General features: G+C 36.9%; 2 protein-coding genes across 3 annotated transcripts in view; one reads left to right on the top strand and one right to left on the bottom strand.

Annotated features, from left to right (window-relative positions):
• Positions 1–11,402, bottom strand: part of ATG4A (autophagy related 4A cysteine peptidase) — a 52,061-nt gene extending 40,659 nt beyond the window's left edge. Inside the window, exon 1 of the mRNA XM_037512090.2 lies at positions 10,992–11,402. Coding sequence (XP_037367987.1) covers positions 10,992–11,001 — 10 coding nt within the window. The 5' untranslated portion in view covers positions 11,002–11,402. The remainder of the gene's footprint in view (positions 1–10,991) is intronic.
• Positions 11,166–18,213, top strand: PSMD10 (proteasome 26S subunit, non-ATPase 10). Of its 2 annotated transcripts, none has more exons than XM_037512091.2 (5): positions 11,166–11,414; positions 13,600–13,698; positions 14,920–15,066; positions 15,159–15,325; positions 17,375–18,213. In XM_037512091.2, the coding sequence occupies exons 1-5, from the start codon at positions 11,301–11,303 to the stop codon at positions 17,526–17,528; spliced, it is 681 nt and encodes a 226-aa protein (XP_037367988.1). In that variant the 5' UTR covers positions 11,166–11,300; the 3' UTR covers positions 17,529–18,213. The 2 variants fall into 2 exon arrangements, with proteins under 2 accessions (XP_037367988.1, XP_037367989.1); XM_037512092.2 differs by having other exon boundaries at positions 11,168–11,414; positions 15,159–15,246.
• The last annotated feature ends 121 nt before the right edge of the window (positions 18,214–18,334 follow it).

An 18,334-nucleotide genomic window follows, 5' to 3' on the forward strand; every position in this document is an offset into this window, starting at 1 on the left:
TTAATGGCAGGGAAAAAACTGGAATATTCACAAATATGTGGAAATTCAAAAAACAATGTTAATGAAATCAAAAGACAAATTAGAAAATATCTTGATACAAGTGAAAAAGAAAATACAACATATCAAAATTTATGGGATGTAACATGAGCAGTACAAAGAAGGATGTTTATCATGATAACGCCTATATTTAAAAGAAAAAAGTTCTCGAATAAAACCATCTAGCACTACATCTCAAGGAAAAAGAAAGAGGAACAAGCCCAAAGTTAGCAGAAGGCAGGAAATAAATATGATTCGAGCAGAAATAAAATAAAGTATAGAAAAAAAGATCCTAACAGTTGATTTAAAAAAAAAAATCAACAAAATTAACAAACTATTAACTACATTGAGAAAATTCAAATAAATACAATCATAAATAAAAAAGGAGCGATTACAACTGATGCCACAGAAATTAAAAGAATTTTAAGAGACTACAATGAACAATCCTATGCCAAGATATTGGATAACCTAGAAAAAAATGGCTAAGTTCCTAGAATTATATAACTTACCAAGAATGAATCATAAAGAAATAGAAAGTTTAACCATAAATCTAAATAGCAAGAGGACTGAATTGGTAATAATACACCTCCTAACAAAGAAAAGCCCAGGGCCAGATGGATTCACTGGTGAATTCTGTCAAATATTTAAAGATGAATTAACTTCTTTCAAAGAAGTAACTTTAAATTCAGTTTTAGTTAACTTTTTTTTTAATAGAGGCATGTTTATTTATCTATTTATTTGTTTGTTTGTTTGTTTATACATGCACTGGGTACAGTCAGAAGCACGGGAGGGTGAGAGAATTCACCAGAGCCAGCGCAGGGAGCAGAGCAGGCAGAAGAACCGAAGTACACTGCTGAGGGGAGCAGCGGGCGGCAGGAGAGGTCTGCGCGCCATGTGGGACCCTCCTCCGGTGGCCGGGGAGCAGCCGGGGATCGAACCAGCGTCGCAGAGGCTGCGGGCAGCTTCGCAACCCAGTGCTCAACTGCTGTGCCACCGGGGAGGCCCCAGTTTTAGTTAATTCTTAATTTAAAATTTAAAAACATTATTCTCTCTTTTTCAATGTTTCAAAAGCCAATCCTTCTCAAACTCCTCAAAAAAAGAAAAACACAAAAAAGGAGGGAATACTTTCAAATTTACTATGAAAGGCCAGGACTACCCTGATACCAAAGCCTGATGAAAAAAGAACAGAACAATATCCCTGATGAACACAGATGCAAAATCTTCAACAAAATAGTAGCAAACCAAGTTTAATAGCACATTAAAAGGCTGATAAATATGGCCAAGTGGGATTTATCCCTGGTATGTAAGGATGACAAAACATATGCAAACCAATCAATATGATATACCACATTAAGAAAATGAAGGGTAGGGCCTCCCCGGTGGCGCAGCGGTTGAGCGCTGGGTTGGGAAGCTGCCGGCAGTCTCTGCAGCGCCGGTTCAATCCCCGGCTGCTCCCCGGCCTCGGGAGGAGGGTCCCACATGGCGCGCAGACCTCTCCTGCCGCCCGCTGCTCCCCTCAGCAGTGTACTTCAGTCCTTCTGCCTGCTCTGCTCCCCGCTCTGGCTCTGGTGAATTCTCTCTCCCTCCCGCGCTTCTAACTGTACCCAGTGCTTGTATGTATCAATCAATCAATCAATAAATAAATCTTTAAAAAAAAAAAAAAAAAAAAAAAAGAAAATGAAGGGTAAATTGCACGATCATCTCAGTAGGAGCAGAAAAAGCATATGAAAAAAATTGAATACCTTTTCATGTTGAAAGTTTGAGTATTGTAAACTCAACAAACTAGGAATAAAAGGAAATTACCACAACATAATAAAGGCCATATAGGAAAACTTCACAGAAAACATCATACTAAAAGGTAAAAAATTGAAAGATTTCCTCTAAGATCAGGAATAAAACAAGGATACCCACTCTTGCCAGTCTATTCAGCATAGCCTATAAGTCCTATTCAGAGCAATTAGGCAAGAAATATAAATAAAAGGAATTCAAATCAGAAAGGAAGAAATAAAATTGGCTGTTTGTATATGGCATGACCTCACATGAAGAAAACCCTAAAGATCCCACAAAATATGTTAGAAGCAATAAAATGAGTTTGACATATAATGTGAATAATAAGTCTTTACAGGATACAAAATCAACATAAATAATAGCTGTATTTGTACACACTAATAACAACCTATTCAAAAAAGAAATTTAGAAAACAATTCCATTTAAAATAGCATCAACCGAATGAAACATGACCTAAGGGATATGAGAACATCCCCTATCTCATAATAGGTTAATATCCAAAATTTATTTATTTTTTTAAAGATTTATTTATTTATGCATACAAGAACTGGGGCACAGGCCAGAGGTGTAGGGGGGGTGAGAGGACTCACCAGAGCCAGAGTAGGGAACAGAACAGGCCAACTGACGAAAATACACTGCTGAGGGGAGCAGCAGGCAAGAAAGGAGAGGTCTGCTGCACCATGTGGGTTGCTCCCTGGCCAGGCGGGTATTGAACTCGTGCTGCAGAGGCTGCGGATAGCTTCATAGGGCTGTGCTTAACCCCTTGCGCCACCAGGGAGGCCCATATCCAAAATTTATAAGGAACTCCAATAACTCAATAGCCAAAAAAACTTTTTAAAAGTGGACAAAAGTCTTGAATAGAAATTTTTCAAAGAAAACATACAAATGGCCAACAGATATATAAAAAGATACTTAACATAAGTACTCACCAGAGAAATGCAAATCAAAACTATAATGAGGTATCTCTTCATACTTGTTATAATGGACATTATATAAAAAAAAGACAAACAGAATAAAACAAGTGTTAGCAGGGATGTGGAGAAACTGGAAGCCTTGTGCACTGTTGGTGGCAATGAACAAGTAGTGTAGCTGCTATGGAAAACAATATGGCAGATTCTCAACAAATTAAAAAATAGAATATCCATATGATCCAGAAATCTCATTTCTAGGTATTAATCCAAAACAACTGAAATCAGGATCTGATGAGATATTTGCACTCCTACATTCACTGCAGCATTATTCACAAGAGCAAGAAGTAGAAATAACTTAAATATCCATCAACTGATGAATATAGATAATGTAATATAAGGAATATTAGCCTGCATAAAAATGGAAATCCTGTCATATGATACAACATGGATGAACCTTGAGGACATTGAGATCAAATCCTGCATCAGTGCAGTTATATGAAGTATCAAAAATAATCAAACTCACAGAGACAGAAAGTAGATTAGTGGTTGTGGAGGGCGATGGGAATGGGACATAAGGAGTAACTATTCAATGGGTACAGAGTTTCAGTCATGCAAGATGAAAAAGTTCTGAAGATCTGCTGTACAACATTGCACCTTATAGTTAACAATAATACAAGGTACACTTAAAAATTTAAGAGTACAGATCTCATATTATGTATTTTTACCATAATAAAAAAAAGTGACATGGAGCTAAAGCACTGCTGAGAGGGAAATGTATAGCACTAAATTCTTACCTTAGAAAAGAGGAAAAGTTTCAGATTTAAACAGAATTTCTCATCTTAAAAAACTAGAAAAAGAGCAAAATAAACCCAAATAAAGCACTACAAAAGAAATAATAAGATTGAAAGCTGAAACTCAATAGAGAAACTCAATTAAATATTGTTTCTTTGGAAATATGGATAAAATAAGCAAGCCTTTAGCAAGATGACCAAAAAAAAGAGAAGAAACAAATTATTTCTATCAGAGTGAAACAGGGGATATAACTAGAGATTCTGCATACACCAAAAGGATAATAGGGCCTCCCTGGTGGCACAGCAGTTGAGCACTGGGCTGTGAGGCTGCCCGCAGCCTCTGCAGTGCCAGTTCGATCCCCGGCCACCGGAGAGGGTCCCACATGGCGCGCAGAGCTCTCCTGACGCGCCTGCTGCTCCCCTCAGCAGTGTATTTCATCTGTCTGCCTGTTCTGCTCCCAGCTCTGGCTCTGGTGAATTCTCTCACCCTCCTACGCTTCTGAATGTACCCAGTGCTTGTATAAATAAATAAATAAATCTACAAAAAAATAATAAAGGAATACTACAGACAAGTTTGCACATGTAAATTTTTACAAATTAAATAAATTGGACCAATTCTTTGAAAAAAACAAACATGAACTCACCTAATATGAAATAGATCATTTGAATAACCCTATTTTTGTGAAGAAAATTGAATCTGTACTTTTAAAACTCCCCAAAAAGAAATCTTCAGACCCAGATGGTTTCACTGGAGAATTCTATCAACCACTTAGAATTAATACCAATATTACACAATCTCTTCCAGAAAATACAAGAGAAAGGAATAAGGGAATAATTCCTAATTCTTATAAGGTCAATATTTCACTGATACCAAAATCAGACCAAGACAGCCCCAAAAATTAAATAGCAAGCATATATTATTCATAAATAAAGACAAAAAATCTTTAAACTGTTAGCAAATAGAATTCTGCAATATATAAACAAATGAATACACTATGACTGTGTATACATATTCCAGGGATGCAAGGCTGGCTCAATACTTGAAAATAAATCAGTATAATTCACCATATTAACCGACTAAAGAAAAACCACATGGTCATAGCAATTGACAAAATGCAATACTCATTCATGACAACAATCCTCAGAAAAGTAGGAATTGAGCAGCAATTGCCTCAAATTTAAAAATAACACTATGCCCCAAAAAACTACAGCTAACCTCATATTTAGTGCTGAAAGACTGACTGCATTCTCCGCCACAACCTTATACCCCCAAGATCTAGGAACAAGACAAGAGTTAAGCTCTCATCACTCTTATTCAACATAGTACTAAAAGTCCTAGCCAGAATAATAAGGGCAAAGATAAACAAATAAAAGGAATTTAGAGTGAAAAAGAAGAAGTAACTCTTCCTATGTTTTCAAATGTTCCTATTGCAGATAACAAGATGATCTATGTTGAAAATAAAAAAAAATTAACAATAAAAAACCTAGAACATGAACAATAAGGTCAGCAATGTTGCAGGGTGCAAGATACATAATACAAAAGCAATTGTATTTCTATGCACTAGTAATTACCATATACAAACAAAAATTTAAAATACAATATCATTAACTCACTAAAATGAAACAGTTTCAATTGTAAGAAAACATGTACAGGACTTCCATGCTTAAAACTACACTATTATAAAAATGACACAATGTTTTTAAAAGAAATAAAGAGGTCCAAATGAATGGAGAGACATGGCTTGGATGCCTCAATATAGGAAAGATGTCAGTTGTCTCCAAGCTGACATACAGGCTGAATACAATTCCTATGAACATCCCAGCTAATTTTTTTTTTTTAGATTTAGACAAGCTTATTCTTAAATGTATTTAGGGAAAAACAAAGAAACAATATTGGAAAAAAATAGCAGAGTAGGACAAATTTTAAATATTACAAAGCTACAGTAATCTAAGACTGTGCATCACAGAAGATAGACACAGACCTATGAATCAGAACAGAGAACCTGGAAAAAGACCTAGAGATGTGCAGCATATTCATTTTTTACTATGGATAGCGCTCCTCTAGTGCATGAAAAACATGTCATTTCCTAACAATCATAGGGAGAGTTACAGCCCAAAGAGCTTGGACAGGAATTAGTATTGCATTATTTGAGGTTTGTATTTACACATAATTTCATCTTCAGCAATATTGAGCAGTATGTTATACTGGCTTAGTGCTAGGTCTTTCTGGTAGAATAGTCCTGGATTCCAATTTTAGCTATAACTTTTACTGAACAGTGTCACCTCAGGCATGTTACTTTGTTTCTCTGTGCCAGTATTCACCTTGTTAAAAAGGCGGAGACTGGGGGACCATCATACCTACCTCATAGGGTTATTGTGGACCATTAAATGAGACAAGCCCTACCTATATCTGACACACGTGATCTAAAAATGTTAGTCATTCTTAGCATTATGCTTTAAGGCTAGAAGTTGAACATGGCTTGTTCTAGGTTCTAGGATCTCGGTAGCACACAGAAAAGGCAACAGGAACATTTAATAATATGAGCAGCAGGGCAGTCAGTCCTTAACAGGTTCCCCCTTTGACTCTCAATAAACAATAACCACATTGCTCCTCCAAAACTTAGAGTCAGAGACAAAAAAGAAGAGACTTCCTCCCATAGAGATTTATTTGTCATGGAGCTTTCAAAAAGTTAAGCGTTAACTAGGGGGCTTAGAATGGAAAGCTAACCACCATGTCATACCAAATAAAAGCACAGCACAGTATCTACAAAAGATTACCCAAACAAGATTACCCAAACAAGTCACTCAGTAGGAGAGGAACTTGTAGTTGTTTTTCCAGCTGTTTCTAGCAATCAAATCCAATGCTTTGGCATATTATTGTGGTGAAATGTTAATATACCCAATCCTTTGTGAATATCACACAACAGGCCTACTGTACCATTGTAATCAACTGAATAAATAGTTATTGAACACCTACTACATACAGGACATTTGTGTTCTACACCAGCTATCAGAAAACTATGTCTCGTGGGCCAAATTAAGGCCACTTCATGTTTTTCATATAGTAAGCAAGGTAGGAATGATTTTCACATGTTTAAAATGTCTTAAAATTGTCTTCAACCTCTATTACCAAACACTGAATGGCTCTAGAAATTAGCTTTTGCTGAGGTCTTGATAATGTTTCTTAATTAACTTAATGTAAAATTATAAGGCAAAATAGCATTTATATGTGAAATTTATACTGGAGTAAAGTTATTTTGACAACTACATTGTTTGAATCACAGGTAATTTCAAGATGCATTTATACACTTCCTATGCTGTCACAAGTCAAACAACAAAATAACAAAATACCATTTCACACCCACTAGAATGACCATAATAAAAACAAAATACATTAATAAGTGTTGGTAAAGACGTGAGAAATTCTAACCCTCATGCATTGCTGGTAGGAGGGAGAAATGATGTAGTCACTTTGGTAGAGCGTGGCAGTTACTTGCAAAGTTAAACAGACTTATCAGATAACCTAGCAATTCCATTCCTGGATGTGTAACAACAGAAATGGAAACATATGTCTGTATAGAAACTTGTACACAAATGTGTACAGAAGTATATTCATAATAATCAAAAGGTGTAAACAACCCAAATGTCCATCAACTGGTGAATGGATTAAAAATATATAGTATAGTCATATACTGGAATAGTATTCAGCCATAAAAAGAAACAGTGCACTGATACATCAATGCTAAAAATTGGATAAACTTCAAAAACATTATGCTAAATGAAGAAAGTCAGACACAAATTGTTCATACTATTTATATGAAATGTCCAGAAAATTCATATTTGATATGAAAAGACATGATTGCCTAGGACTGTAAGTAGAAATGAGGGGTGGGGCAGTGATAGAAAATGGACATGAAATTTCTTTTCAAGGTGACAGAAATGATTTAAATAAGAATGTAGTGATGATAATATAACACTAAAATATACTAATAAATAATCATTAAATTGGGCCTCCCCGGTGGCACAGTGGTTGAGCGCTGGGTTGCGGGGCTGCCTGCAGCCTCTGCAGCGCTGGTTCGATCCCCAGCATCGGGCGAGGGTCCCACATGGCGCGCAGACCTCTCCTGCAGCCCACTGCTCCCCTCAGCAGCGTACTTCGTCAGTCTGCCTGCTCTGCTCTCCCCTCCGGCTCTGGTGAATTCTCTCACCCTCCCGTGCTTCTGACTGTGCTCAGTGCTTGTGTAGATAAATAAATAAATCTTTTTAAAAAATCATTAAATTGTACATGTAAGATAAGGCAAAACTACAGAGTCAGAAATCAGTTCAGTAATTGTCAAGTGCTAGTAGTGAGGGGAAAAGTGACCTTACAAAGGGGCATGAGGATATGTTTGAGAGTAATGGACATATTTTGTATCCTGATTGTGGCGGTGGTTATATAACAATATATATTTACCTAAGTGCACTGCATTTTACACCTACAGAGAATAGGATTTACTGTATGTAAATTACACCCCAATAAAACTGACTTTTAAAATAAGTTAAAACAAGAAGCAAGATGTCCATTCCCACAAAAAATCTGCAGTATATATATTTTCTGAGTTCAAACTATAGTTCTATCAGTGGTTTTTAGACCTTGAGGCAAGTGCAAGGGGAATGTCTATATTCTAAATTCTATTTAATTGTAATTGAGGAGCTTTCATCTTACTTTCTATTGGAAGTGCTTAATCTGCAAAGCAATGACCTGCTAAAAGGCAAATATTAAGAAAGGAACCAAACAGAATTCTATTCCTACCAATGAACATGCTCAATTAAAATCACATGCTGCGTACTCTTGATAGTATATGAGAATGACACTTCATTTCTGTAGACTTGGATAGGACACCATCCAGAGATAAACTAGTGAAACTGGAATAAAATAAAATGTAGAGGTTAGATAATAGTAATATACCAACGTTGGTTTATTAGTTGCAATAAATATAGAAGAGCAATGTAAGATGTTAATCATAGTGGATTCAGCAAAAAATGCTTGGAAAATTTGGAAGTCTACATGGAAAAAGATGACTTGAGACCTGCACCTCACACTATATGGAAAAGTTTACTCAAAATGGATCACAGATTTAAATGTTAGAGCTAAAACAATAAAATGTTTAGAAGAAAACAGAGGAGAAAATTATTAAGACCTTGGCTTAAGCAAAGATTTTTAACACCAAAGACATAGTCCATAATAGAAAAAAATAAATTGGATCTTACTATAATTCAAAACTTTTGCATTTCAAAAGACACCATTAAGAAAATAAAAAGACAAGCAAAGACTGGGGGAAATAGCTACTTCACATATCATATGTCTGGCAGGGACATAATCCAGGATATATAAATAATTCTAACAACTCAATAATAGAAAGACAATACAAATAATAACTCAATTTAAAAATGGAAGATAGGAACAGATATTTCATCAAAAATAATATACAAATGGATAATAAGCACATGAAAAGATGCTCATCATCACGTTTTTAAGGAAACACAAATTATAACCACAATGAGATATTTTATAGCCATTTAGAATGGTGATAATGAAAAAGACAGTAATAAATATTGGTGAAGATGTAGAGAAACAGAAATCTTCATACATTGCTGGTGGAAATACAAAATAGTGCTGAAGCTTTGGAAAACTGTATTTCAGTTTCTTAAAAAGTTAAACATAAATTTGCTATATGATCCAGTTATTCCACCCTTGGGCATCTACCAATGGGAAATGAAACATGTCCACATAAATACTTGCAAGTGAATGTTCTTAGCAGCAATGATCATAGTAACCAAAAATTGGAAACAACCTACATGTCTATCAATTGGTAAGTAGACAGACAAAATGTGTTACAGCCCTAAAATGGAATACTATTTGGCAGTAAAAAACTAATGAAGTACTGATCATGTTACAATATAGATGAATCACAAAAGTATTATGCTAAATGAAATAAGTCAAGCACAAAAGGCCCCATGTATGACTTCATTTAGATATAATGTTCTGAAGAGGCAGATTGATAGAGACAGAAAGTAGGTTAGTGATTATCTAGGGCTAGAAGTGGGAAGGAAGATTAAATGTCAATGAACATGCAGGATCTTATTGAGGGAGTGGGAAATGTTCTAAAATTGATTATGGTAATGGACACATCACTCAGTAAAGTTACTAAAAATCATTTAATTATACAATTGAAATGGGTGAATTTTATGATATAAAATATATCTCAATGAGGCTGTTAAAGTAGAAAAAACAGTAGGAGAAAGTGAGGAGGTATACAGGAACTGTGCACTATCTCTGCAACTTTTCTATAAATTTAAAGCTATTCTGATGTTGAAATTTTATTAAATAAAAATAAAAATTAAATAAGAACATATTTGCAGATTGATACTATGACCTGGAATCTCAATGTGAAAAGACCTTTTCAAAGTTAAAATAGGTTAAATCTCATTACAGATCAGCATTAACAGATAACATTTGGAATGATTTTAATGATACAGAACACTGTCTGTAAATCCCAATTAAAGAGAACGTTATCTCCCCACAAAAATTCCATTGCTCTGATTAGTAGTCCTGTATTACAAAATTCAATTATTATTATTATTATTTTTATTTCATTAATAAACATTTGTTGAAATTAGTTTTCTCTCTGTTATATGAGTATCTACAAAATATTCTCGATTTTGCCTTTTGACCCACAAAGCCTAAAGTATTTACTACCTGGTTTTTCAAGGAAAGTTTGCCAGCCCTATTCTGCACTGCAACAAGAGAAATATAAACATAATCAGTCTCTTTCTTGTGTGTATTCTTATCATTACCTAGTTTTTGGCATAATGCACTATAAAGAATAAGCCTTGCATCTCTCTTCTGCTATGACACTATTTGGGATTTCCATAAATAGAAACATTATTAGCTTAAGAGTTCTAGCAAAGTCTCCATGTCATTGTTATTATCGTGATATTACAGGGCCAACACCATACCACAATATCAAGTTGACCGTCATCAAGTTGTGATGTCACCAGGCCACGGACTCACTGAGATCTCTTGGATATCAAGTGGCTCCTATGGCATCACACCCCGCCTTTGGCATCACCCTGGCACATCACCTTACTGTGGTGTCATATGCTATCACTGCTGTGACAGAATTCTGCCCTGATGCCACTCCACCGAGACGTCAGAATAATTATACCCTGCTTCTTCCCACTTCTTTGGCAGCGGCGGGGGTGGTGGAGGGGTAGCCACCGCCACCAGTACGAGCTTAGAAGGTAGTGCTCAGTTCCGAACAGTGTCCCTTCCGCCTGCCACGGCAGCTCAGGGCCCCCACAAGACAGGACCTTTAGGTGCCCATAACTCTCTTGCCATGACCCCGCACCCGTTTCGTGTGACCGAATCTGTGGCCCAGCCGCGACCACCCACCCGGGTTCCTCGCGAAGCCGTTCTCCGTACCTGACTCCATTCTCCAGCTGTCATCCTGGGCCAATTCCACCGGCCGCTTGACTACGGCGGCCGCTAGGGACCCTGGGACTTGTAGTTCCACTCTGGTAGGGGTCGAGTCTGTGCGGGCCGCAAAGGCACCTCCCTGCCCGGAACTGCCCTCAGACTGCAACTCCCAGAGGCGCCGCGTGATGGGAAAAGACCAAGGGACGAGGACGATCAGTGATTGGTGGAGGCCTTCGGGCTCTTTTGATTGGCAGTAGGAGCCGGCGACGTGAGGCGGTTGATGGTCGCGCTTCAAGGAGATCCTGGGAAAGCGAAATGGAGGGGTGTGTGTCCAATCTAATGGTCTGCAACCTGGCCTACACCGGAAAGTTGGAGGAATTGAAGGAGAGGATTCTAGCCGATAAATCCCTGGCTACTAGAACGGACCAGGTAAAGCAGCGCTGGGGCCTCTCCGCCGCCGGCGGCCGAGGCAGCGAAGCCCCTACGTGCCTGCCTGCCCCGCGCGGCCCAAGCGGAGGCCGGTAGCGTGAGGGCCGCATCCCCGCCCCCGCCGCCCCATCCTTATCCCGGGGTCACTTCAGGACTCACAATCGGGCGGCAGTAGCTAGCCCCGCAGACCTCGAATATTTTTTCGGACCCAGTTTTAGCTCACTGGATTCCTAGTACATTTTCCGCGTTTCACAGAAATGCCTAAGCTTTGAGATCTCCCTGAAATGGAAAGCTTTTTAAAAAAATTTATGGGTTTCTTTACTAGTGATTTAATTCAATGAAACACGTGTGGCGGAACACCTCTTCCGTGTCAGGCAGTTTGCTAGGAGCTGGAAGAAGCAGACCTTAATCAAGGAATCACAAAAACATGTGCCCGGTTACAAATTTTGGTAAATACTAGGGAGGACTTTACGTGTTGCTCTTAAGACTTCTAATGGCAGCACCCGATTTCACCTCCCTTGGGAGAGCTGGGTATTGTGGTGATTGTAAAGATTCGCCAAAGGGGGAGGGTTGGTTAGACCTTGAAGGATGAGTGGGAGTTTCCCTGGGGATGGACGGACATTTTACGCAAAGACAGAACAAAAGTGGATGGACCTTGGGAAATGTTTCTTTCTAGCCTCCTTCTCCAACGCTCCTTATTTTCACGCCATTTCTAAAAAGATTCATGGTGCCCTCAAAGAGACAACAAATATTTATAGATTGCCTCCTATTTGGCAGGCACCGTATTAAACCCTAGCGACACAGTGTCAATACTTATAAATCTCCATTTTGTGTCTTTGGGAAGAGACTTAAGAAACTTAGCTACTAAATGTTTCTTTCGACCCACTGTATATCCTGAATGAAGCAAGCCAACTGCCAAAAGACATCTGGAAGACAATTATGGAAATCTGAATATATCCTGGGTATTAAATGTTATAAAGAAGTTTGTGTTAATTATAATAAATGTAACAATGGCCTCACAGCTATGAAAGAAAGCACTCTTTTTTTTAAGATATTGAAATATTTAGGGATGAAGGCGCTTGATATTTATGATTTGGTTTTAAAAACCTCAGCAAGGGAAAAAAAAACTAGATGAAGCAAATATAATAAAATATTTATTAAATCTAGATGACAAACATGCAGATTTCTGTTACAGTCCCTTTATTTTTATGTTTGAATTTTTTCTATTAAAGTTTAAAATACCATTTTCTCTTACGTAGAGCTAAGAAATATAGCCATCATTGCAAAGAGAAACATGACTAACTCATAGCTTTTTATTTTTTTTTATTTTTTTTAATAATAAATTTTATTTTTATATTCCCCCATACAATTGCAAACGCCCCATTCTGACCCCAATCCTTCCCCTCCCACCCCCCACCCCCCAAAAAGTGTCTCTGGTTCATAGTTTTTTGTTGATTTTGATTTTCACTTTCTTATATTCATTTTCCTGGTCCCTTATTTAAGTTTTCTAGATTCCTGCTAAACTCATAGCTTTTTAAAAGTAATTTTGTTGCGCTCTAATTCTGTGCCCAGTGTTCTTTAAATGGCAATATAGATCATCTCTACTCTTTTTTTTTAAACATTTCTTCCCCATAAGATTCATTTGTTCTTTCTAAAGAATCTAGAAATTTCAGAGTCAGAAAGACAAGAGTTTGTTTCCCAACTTCACCATTTACTAGCTGTGTGACCTGGGCCAACTTGCCTACCCTGAGGTGTCTTAGTTTCCTCATCTGTAAAATGGACATAACATCCACTGTATAGTATTGTGAGGACTAAATGAGATGGTAAATCACCTAGCACAGTGTCTAACCAAAAAAAGTACACAAATGATAGAAACAACCAAAGTTCTATTTCTCCCAAAGTGTTGAAATCATTGTCTTCCTCTCATGCTTTTATGGATGTATTCTGCCCAAAATATGATATTCCAGTCATCATTGTTTTCTCCCTGTTACTAAAACCTTGGTCTCTCCTATACTAGTAATATGGCTTATTTAAGATTACCTACCTGAAGATCCCATGTACTCCATTGTTGCTTTCATACTATGGGTTTGCCTGCCCCAGAATCAATGTTTTCTGTTTTCTTGCCTTAGTTTTTATATTTCTGTTCTAGAATTTTAATTTTACTGCTTCTCTGTTTCCCTTGTAGGACAGCAGAACTGCATTGCATTGGGCATGCTCAGCTGGACATACAGAAATTGTTGAATTCTTACTGCAACTGGGAGTGCCAGTGAATGATAAAGATGATGTGAGTACTAGGCAGAATTGATAAATCCCCAGTTATCTTTAGGTAGCAGATTGGTGTTTACCGAAGCTTTAGTATTAAGCTCACAAACAAAATTATAGCCTTTATGACTAAGAAGTTACAGCATAACTCCAGTGTCCAAGTACAGTTATTTTATGCAAACTAGTGTTTGCGTTACTTTAGAATGTTAGTTTTGCCACTCATACCCCATAGTCTAAAGTAAGCAGCCAAATCAAATTCTATTATGGTGACCCCTCAGAGACTACAAAACATTTTTATTATGTTGGAATTTGGGGAATGAATATTACTTCAATAATGAGGGCCTAACTATCTTTTTTTATTTTATTTTTTTTTCTTTTTATAGAGGCATGTTTTATTTATTTATTTGTTTGTTTGTTCGTTTGTTTTGTTTATACATGCACTGGGGACAGTCAGAAGCGCGGGAGGGTGAGAGAATTCACCAGAGCCAGAGCGGGGAGCAGAGCAGGCAGAAGGACCGAAGTACACTGCTGAGGGGAGCAGCGGGCGGCAGGAGAGGTCTGCGCACCATGTGGGACCCTCCTGCACCATGTGGGACCCTCCTCCGGTGGCCGGGGAGCAGCCGGGAATCGAACCGGCGCTGCAGAGGCTGCGGGCAGCTTCGCAACCCAGCGCTCAACCGCTGCGCCACCGGGGAGGCCCTAACTATCTTTCGTGTTATAGATTTATTATAATGATATTGGTTGCAGTAGGATAAGACTTAGGAAATATAAGTGTGGCAACTTTTTTATAGGTAAAGATTCTTTTTCACAATGCTCACTGAAGTAATATTTATAATAACAAAGAATAAAATAATTGAAGAATGGTTGATTATAGCAGGTATATTCATGTTATAGTAATATGCCGCCTATAAAGTTATAAGTCCAAAGAATAACATCAAAAAATTCTCACAAAATAAAGATTTGTGGAAAATGTAACTCACAAAACTTTATGTCCTATGGTCCCAATTGACAAACACATTGGAATTAAATTTATATATCATTTTCTCTGTGCGTTGGTGGTTATGGGTGGTATTTCTTTTCTCTTGTATACTACAATTCTGGTTTTTCAATTTCCTGCAGTGCTTAATGAAGAATAAATATTTTTTAAAACTTCACACACTGCTTTTTGTAAAACCTGCCTAAAACGTTAACGTTAATCCGTGTGCCTTTCCCCCTGCTTTGGTACTTCCCATCTTTCTTACAGGCAGGTTGGTCTCCTCTTCATATTGCTGCTTCTGCCGGCCGAGATGAGATTGTAAAAGCCCTTCTGGGAAAAGGTGCTCAAGTGAATGCTGTCAATCAAAATGGCTGTACTCCCCTACATTATGCAGCTTCCAAAAACAGGCATGAGGTAGGGCTCCTCATTCTTGGTCTACTTCTTTTGAGTTCTAAACCTGTGCACAAACAGAGATCTCTGCATTGTTGTTTTCTCCATATTTCCAGATTGCTGTCATGTTACTGGAAGGCGGGGCAAACCCAGATGCTAAGGACCATTATGAGGCTACAGCAATGCACCGGGCAGCAGCCAAGGGTAACTTGAAGATGATTCATATCCTTCTGTACTACAAAGCATCCACAAATATCCAAGACACTGAGGGTAACACTCCTCTGTAAGTGACAAGTAGCAGTCATTTGTATTCTACCTGACACTGCCCTCTTGCACTAATTACACATCATTGTGTTTTTGTTCTACACTTGATCTTAGCCCAAAGGCCAAGAAGCAATCATTGTGTTTTTATTCTGCTTATAAATATGATAGTTTATGGCAAAAATAATTTGAAAGTACACAAAAGTATAAAGACCAAAAATAAAAATTGCCTATTATCTCGCTATCCAGAAATAACCACAGATAACATTTTAGTATACTTCCTCCTAGTCTTTGTATGCAAATGTTTGTAATTTGCATATATTTCTTTGCAAAATTGGGATTATACCATGTATGTAGTTTTTATGTCATGTTCTTTTCACCTTATAGTACTATTGTGAGCATTTTCCAATGTTATTAAATAGTTTAACAACATTTAAAAATACCTATATGCAATTCCATTTTATGGATGTGCCACAATTTAATAATTGTTCTATTACTATATATTTAAACTTTTGAGTTTTCCACTGATAGAAATATTACTCCATTGGCCAACTTTGCACAAAATTTTTAGCCATATTGTTGGTTAATACCTTAGTAAAGGCTCTAATAAGTTGAATTGCTAGGTCAACAAATACACACATTTTAACAGTATAATTATGAATTGGCAAATTGCTTGCAGAGGAGTTGTATCATTGGACCCTCCTAACGGCAGTTTGAGAGTTCCTATTTTCTCTTCTCCAAAACTGAAAATAACCTGTTGTTCTCTGAAAATGGTATTTCATAGCTGTTACTTTCATTTTGTAAATTATCAGTAAAAAACATTTTCTAATACCTTTAATGAATTATATTTCTTCTCTAAATTGTAACTTTTGTGTCTCTTTCCTTCCTTTTGGGGAATTAATTTTTTACTGATTTTTTAAGAACCCTTGACTTCATATAGTAAAAATATTAATCCTCTGCCATGGTAGTTGAACATATTTTTCCCAGTTTATCTTTTTCATTTGGTCCATAATTTTTTTTTTTTAAATAACAGAAATTTTCAGCTTCTATGAAGTCAAACCTATTAAGCTTCCCTCCTGACTGGAAAGTCCTTCCTCACCCTGAACTTAGTTAACTATTCACCTGTATTTTGCTGTGGGTTGTTTTTAATATTTCGTTGGCTTTGGCTGAGAATTATTGTTACTGTTTTTTATTTAATTCAGATCCCACTGGAATTGATTTGTGTCTGTGACCTGAAGGCATCCTCTACCTTGATATTTTTTTCCATAGTACTTAACTCCTAGTTATAAAAATCTTTTCTGTAGCTCTGAATGACCCTCTTTAGAAAGACATAATTTAGCTCTTTTTCCCACAGCAAGAAAGACAGAGTGGCCCAGAGGAAATCTAGGGATCAGGCAGTATAGGGTCCTGGGTAGAGGCTAGGGTTTTGGAATAGCTACATGCTGTTTCCCCAATCCAAACTCGACCATGTGCCAACTATATAAGTATTTATATATTACATATATATGTATTATAATAGCATGGCAAAGTGACTTAACCTTCCTGAGTTTCAATTTCCTCATCTGTAATATGAGGATACTAATTCCTTTCTTGCTAGATTGTTGTAAAGTTTAAATAAAATAGCTTGAAAAGTGCCTGGCAAACTTATAAAGTGCTCAGTAAAGCTTTCCCCCGCAGTTGCTACTCAGCCATGTCATCATAGGCAAGGACTTAAACGTCTGTTGCAATTTCAACTATAAAATGATGATAATGCTACTTGGCTCACTTGTAAGGTAGATATAAGAATCAAATGACATAAAATATTTTTAACTACTTTTCCAAAATTTCAACCACACGAATTATTGTAAACACTTCTTTAAATTTGAACCCTGAGTTACTGCATATATTTGATGTGACTATTTCTCCTCTCCATGAAATAAAATTGTTCCTAGGCTGGCAGCTAGATCCCTTCTTCTATTGTAGTAGGAGTAAAATTATGATTTTCCTTTTCTAATAATAATATAGTTTACACTACCTATCAAGAAATTCTAACTGGTAGTGATTAATCGGTCTTTGTGATCCTTGATTTTAGACACTTAGCCTGTGACGAGGAGCGAGTGGAAGAAGCAAAACTGCTGGTATCCCAAGGAGCAAGTATTTACATTGAGAATAAAGAAGAAAAAACGCCCCTGCAAGTGGCCAAAGGTGGTCTGGGTTTAATACTCAAGAGAATGGTGGAAGGTTAAGCATCTTGAATCTATTCTTATGTTTTATGTTTTGTGGTTGTCCCCAATGTCCTGGAAACTAATATACTTGTGCACAAGACATCATCTATGAATGATGAATTTTCTTTCATTTTCAAAGTCTTATATGTTGAATTTTGTTCCTGATGAGGTATTTGTTCTAAGCTTACAACCCATTTTCCAGACATTGAGCCTGTGATGAAATTGTTCTACTATTGTATATTATTCTGCATTGAATTTTGGTTCATTTTAAGTGAATGATTCTGTGACTTCTGTCAGTTTTCAACACCTTCCAATGCCCCTTGTCCACCTCCAAGGCAGAACCCCAACAACACCAGGCTAGTTATTCTGCCAAATGTGTCTAGGTGGATTCTAGAATGGTCCTCTATACATTTTAAGCACATCCAAACTCAATGTTCAAGTTCATTCAGAGGCCTATGCCAATATTTGTTTCGTTTTGGTTTGTTTTTCAACAGTACGGTTAATTTTTGTTATAGGAGAAATATATAATTTAGAGGACCAAATTTTAAGTTGGAAGGCATGCTTTCCAAATTTGGCATTCAGAAACACTAAATGAAATAAAATAATGAAAAATAATAGACTGTGTATCCATGTATATTTTTAATGAACTATTTCCTTCCAAAATAAAATCTGTTGTTTTTTAATGGGAAGTTTTAAAATACCTATACTAAGTTATCCTGGTTTTTTGTTTTTTTTTTTTTTTTTTTTTAAGATTTATTTATTTATTTATACAAGCACTGGGTACAGTCAGAAGCACGGGAGGGTGAGAGAATTCACCAGAGCCAGAG

Source organism: Talpa occidentalis, unplaced genomic scaffold (genome assembly GCF_014898055.3).
Source record: "Talpa occidentalis isolate TD23 unplaced genomic scaffold, MPIMG_talOcc4v2.1 talOcc4.15, whole genome shotgun sequence".
In the NCBI taxonomy this organism is placed as follows: Eukaryota; Metazoa; Chordata; class Mammalia; order Eulipotyphla; family Talpidae; genus Talpa; species Talpa occidentalis.

What these genes read in the sequence shown, in the direction of transcription:
- PSMD10 (XM_037512091.2), top strand. Translation starts at nt 11,301, where the DNA reads ATGGAGGGGTGTGTGTCCAATCTAATGGTCTGCAACCTGGCCTACACC. An exon ending in CAGTGAATGATAAAGATGAT is followed by an intron (nt 13,699 to 14,919) that starts GTGAGTACTAGG and finishes TCTTTCTTACAG; the next exon opens with GCAGGTTGGTCTCCTCTTCA. An exon ending in CTTCCAAAAACAGGCATGAG is followed by an intron (nt 15,067 to 15,158) that starts GTAGGGCTCCTC and finishes CCATATTTCCAG; the next exon opens with ATTGCTGTCATGTTACTGGA.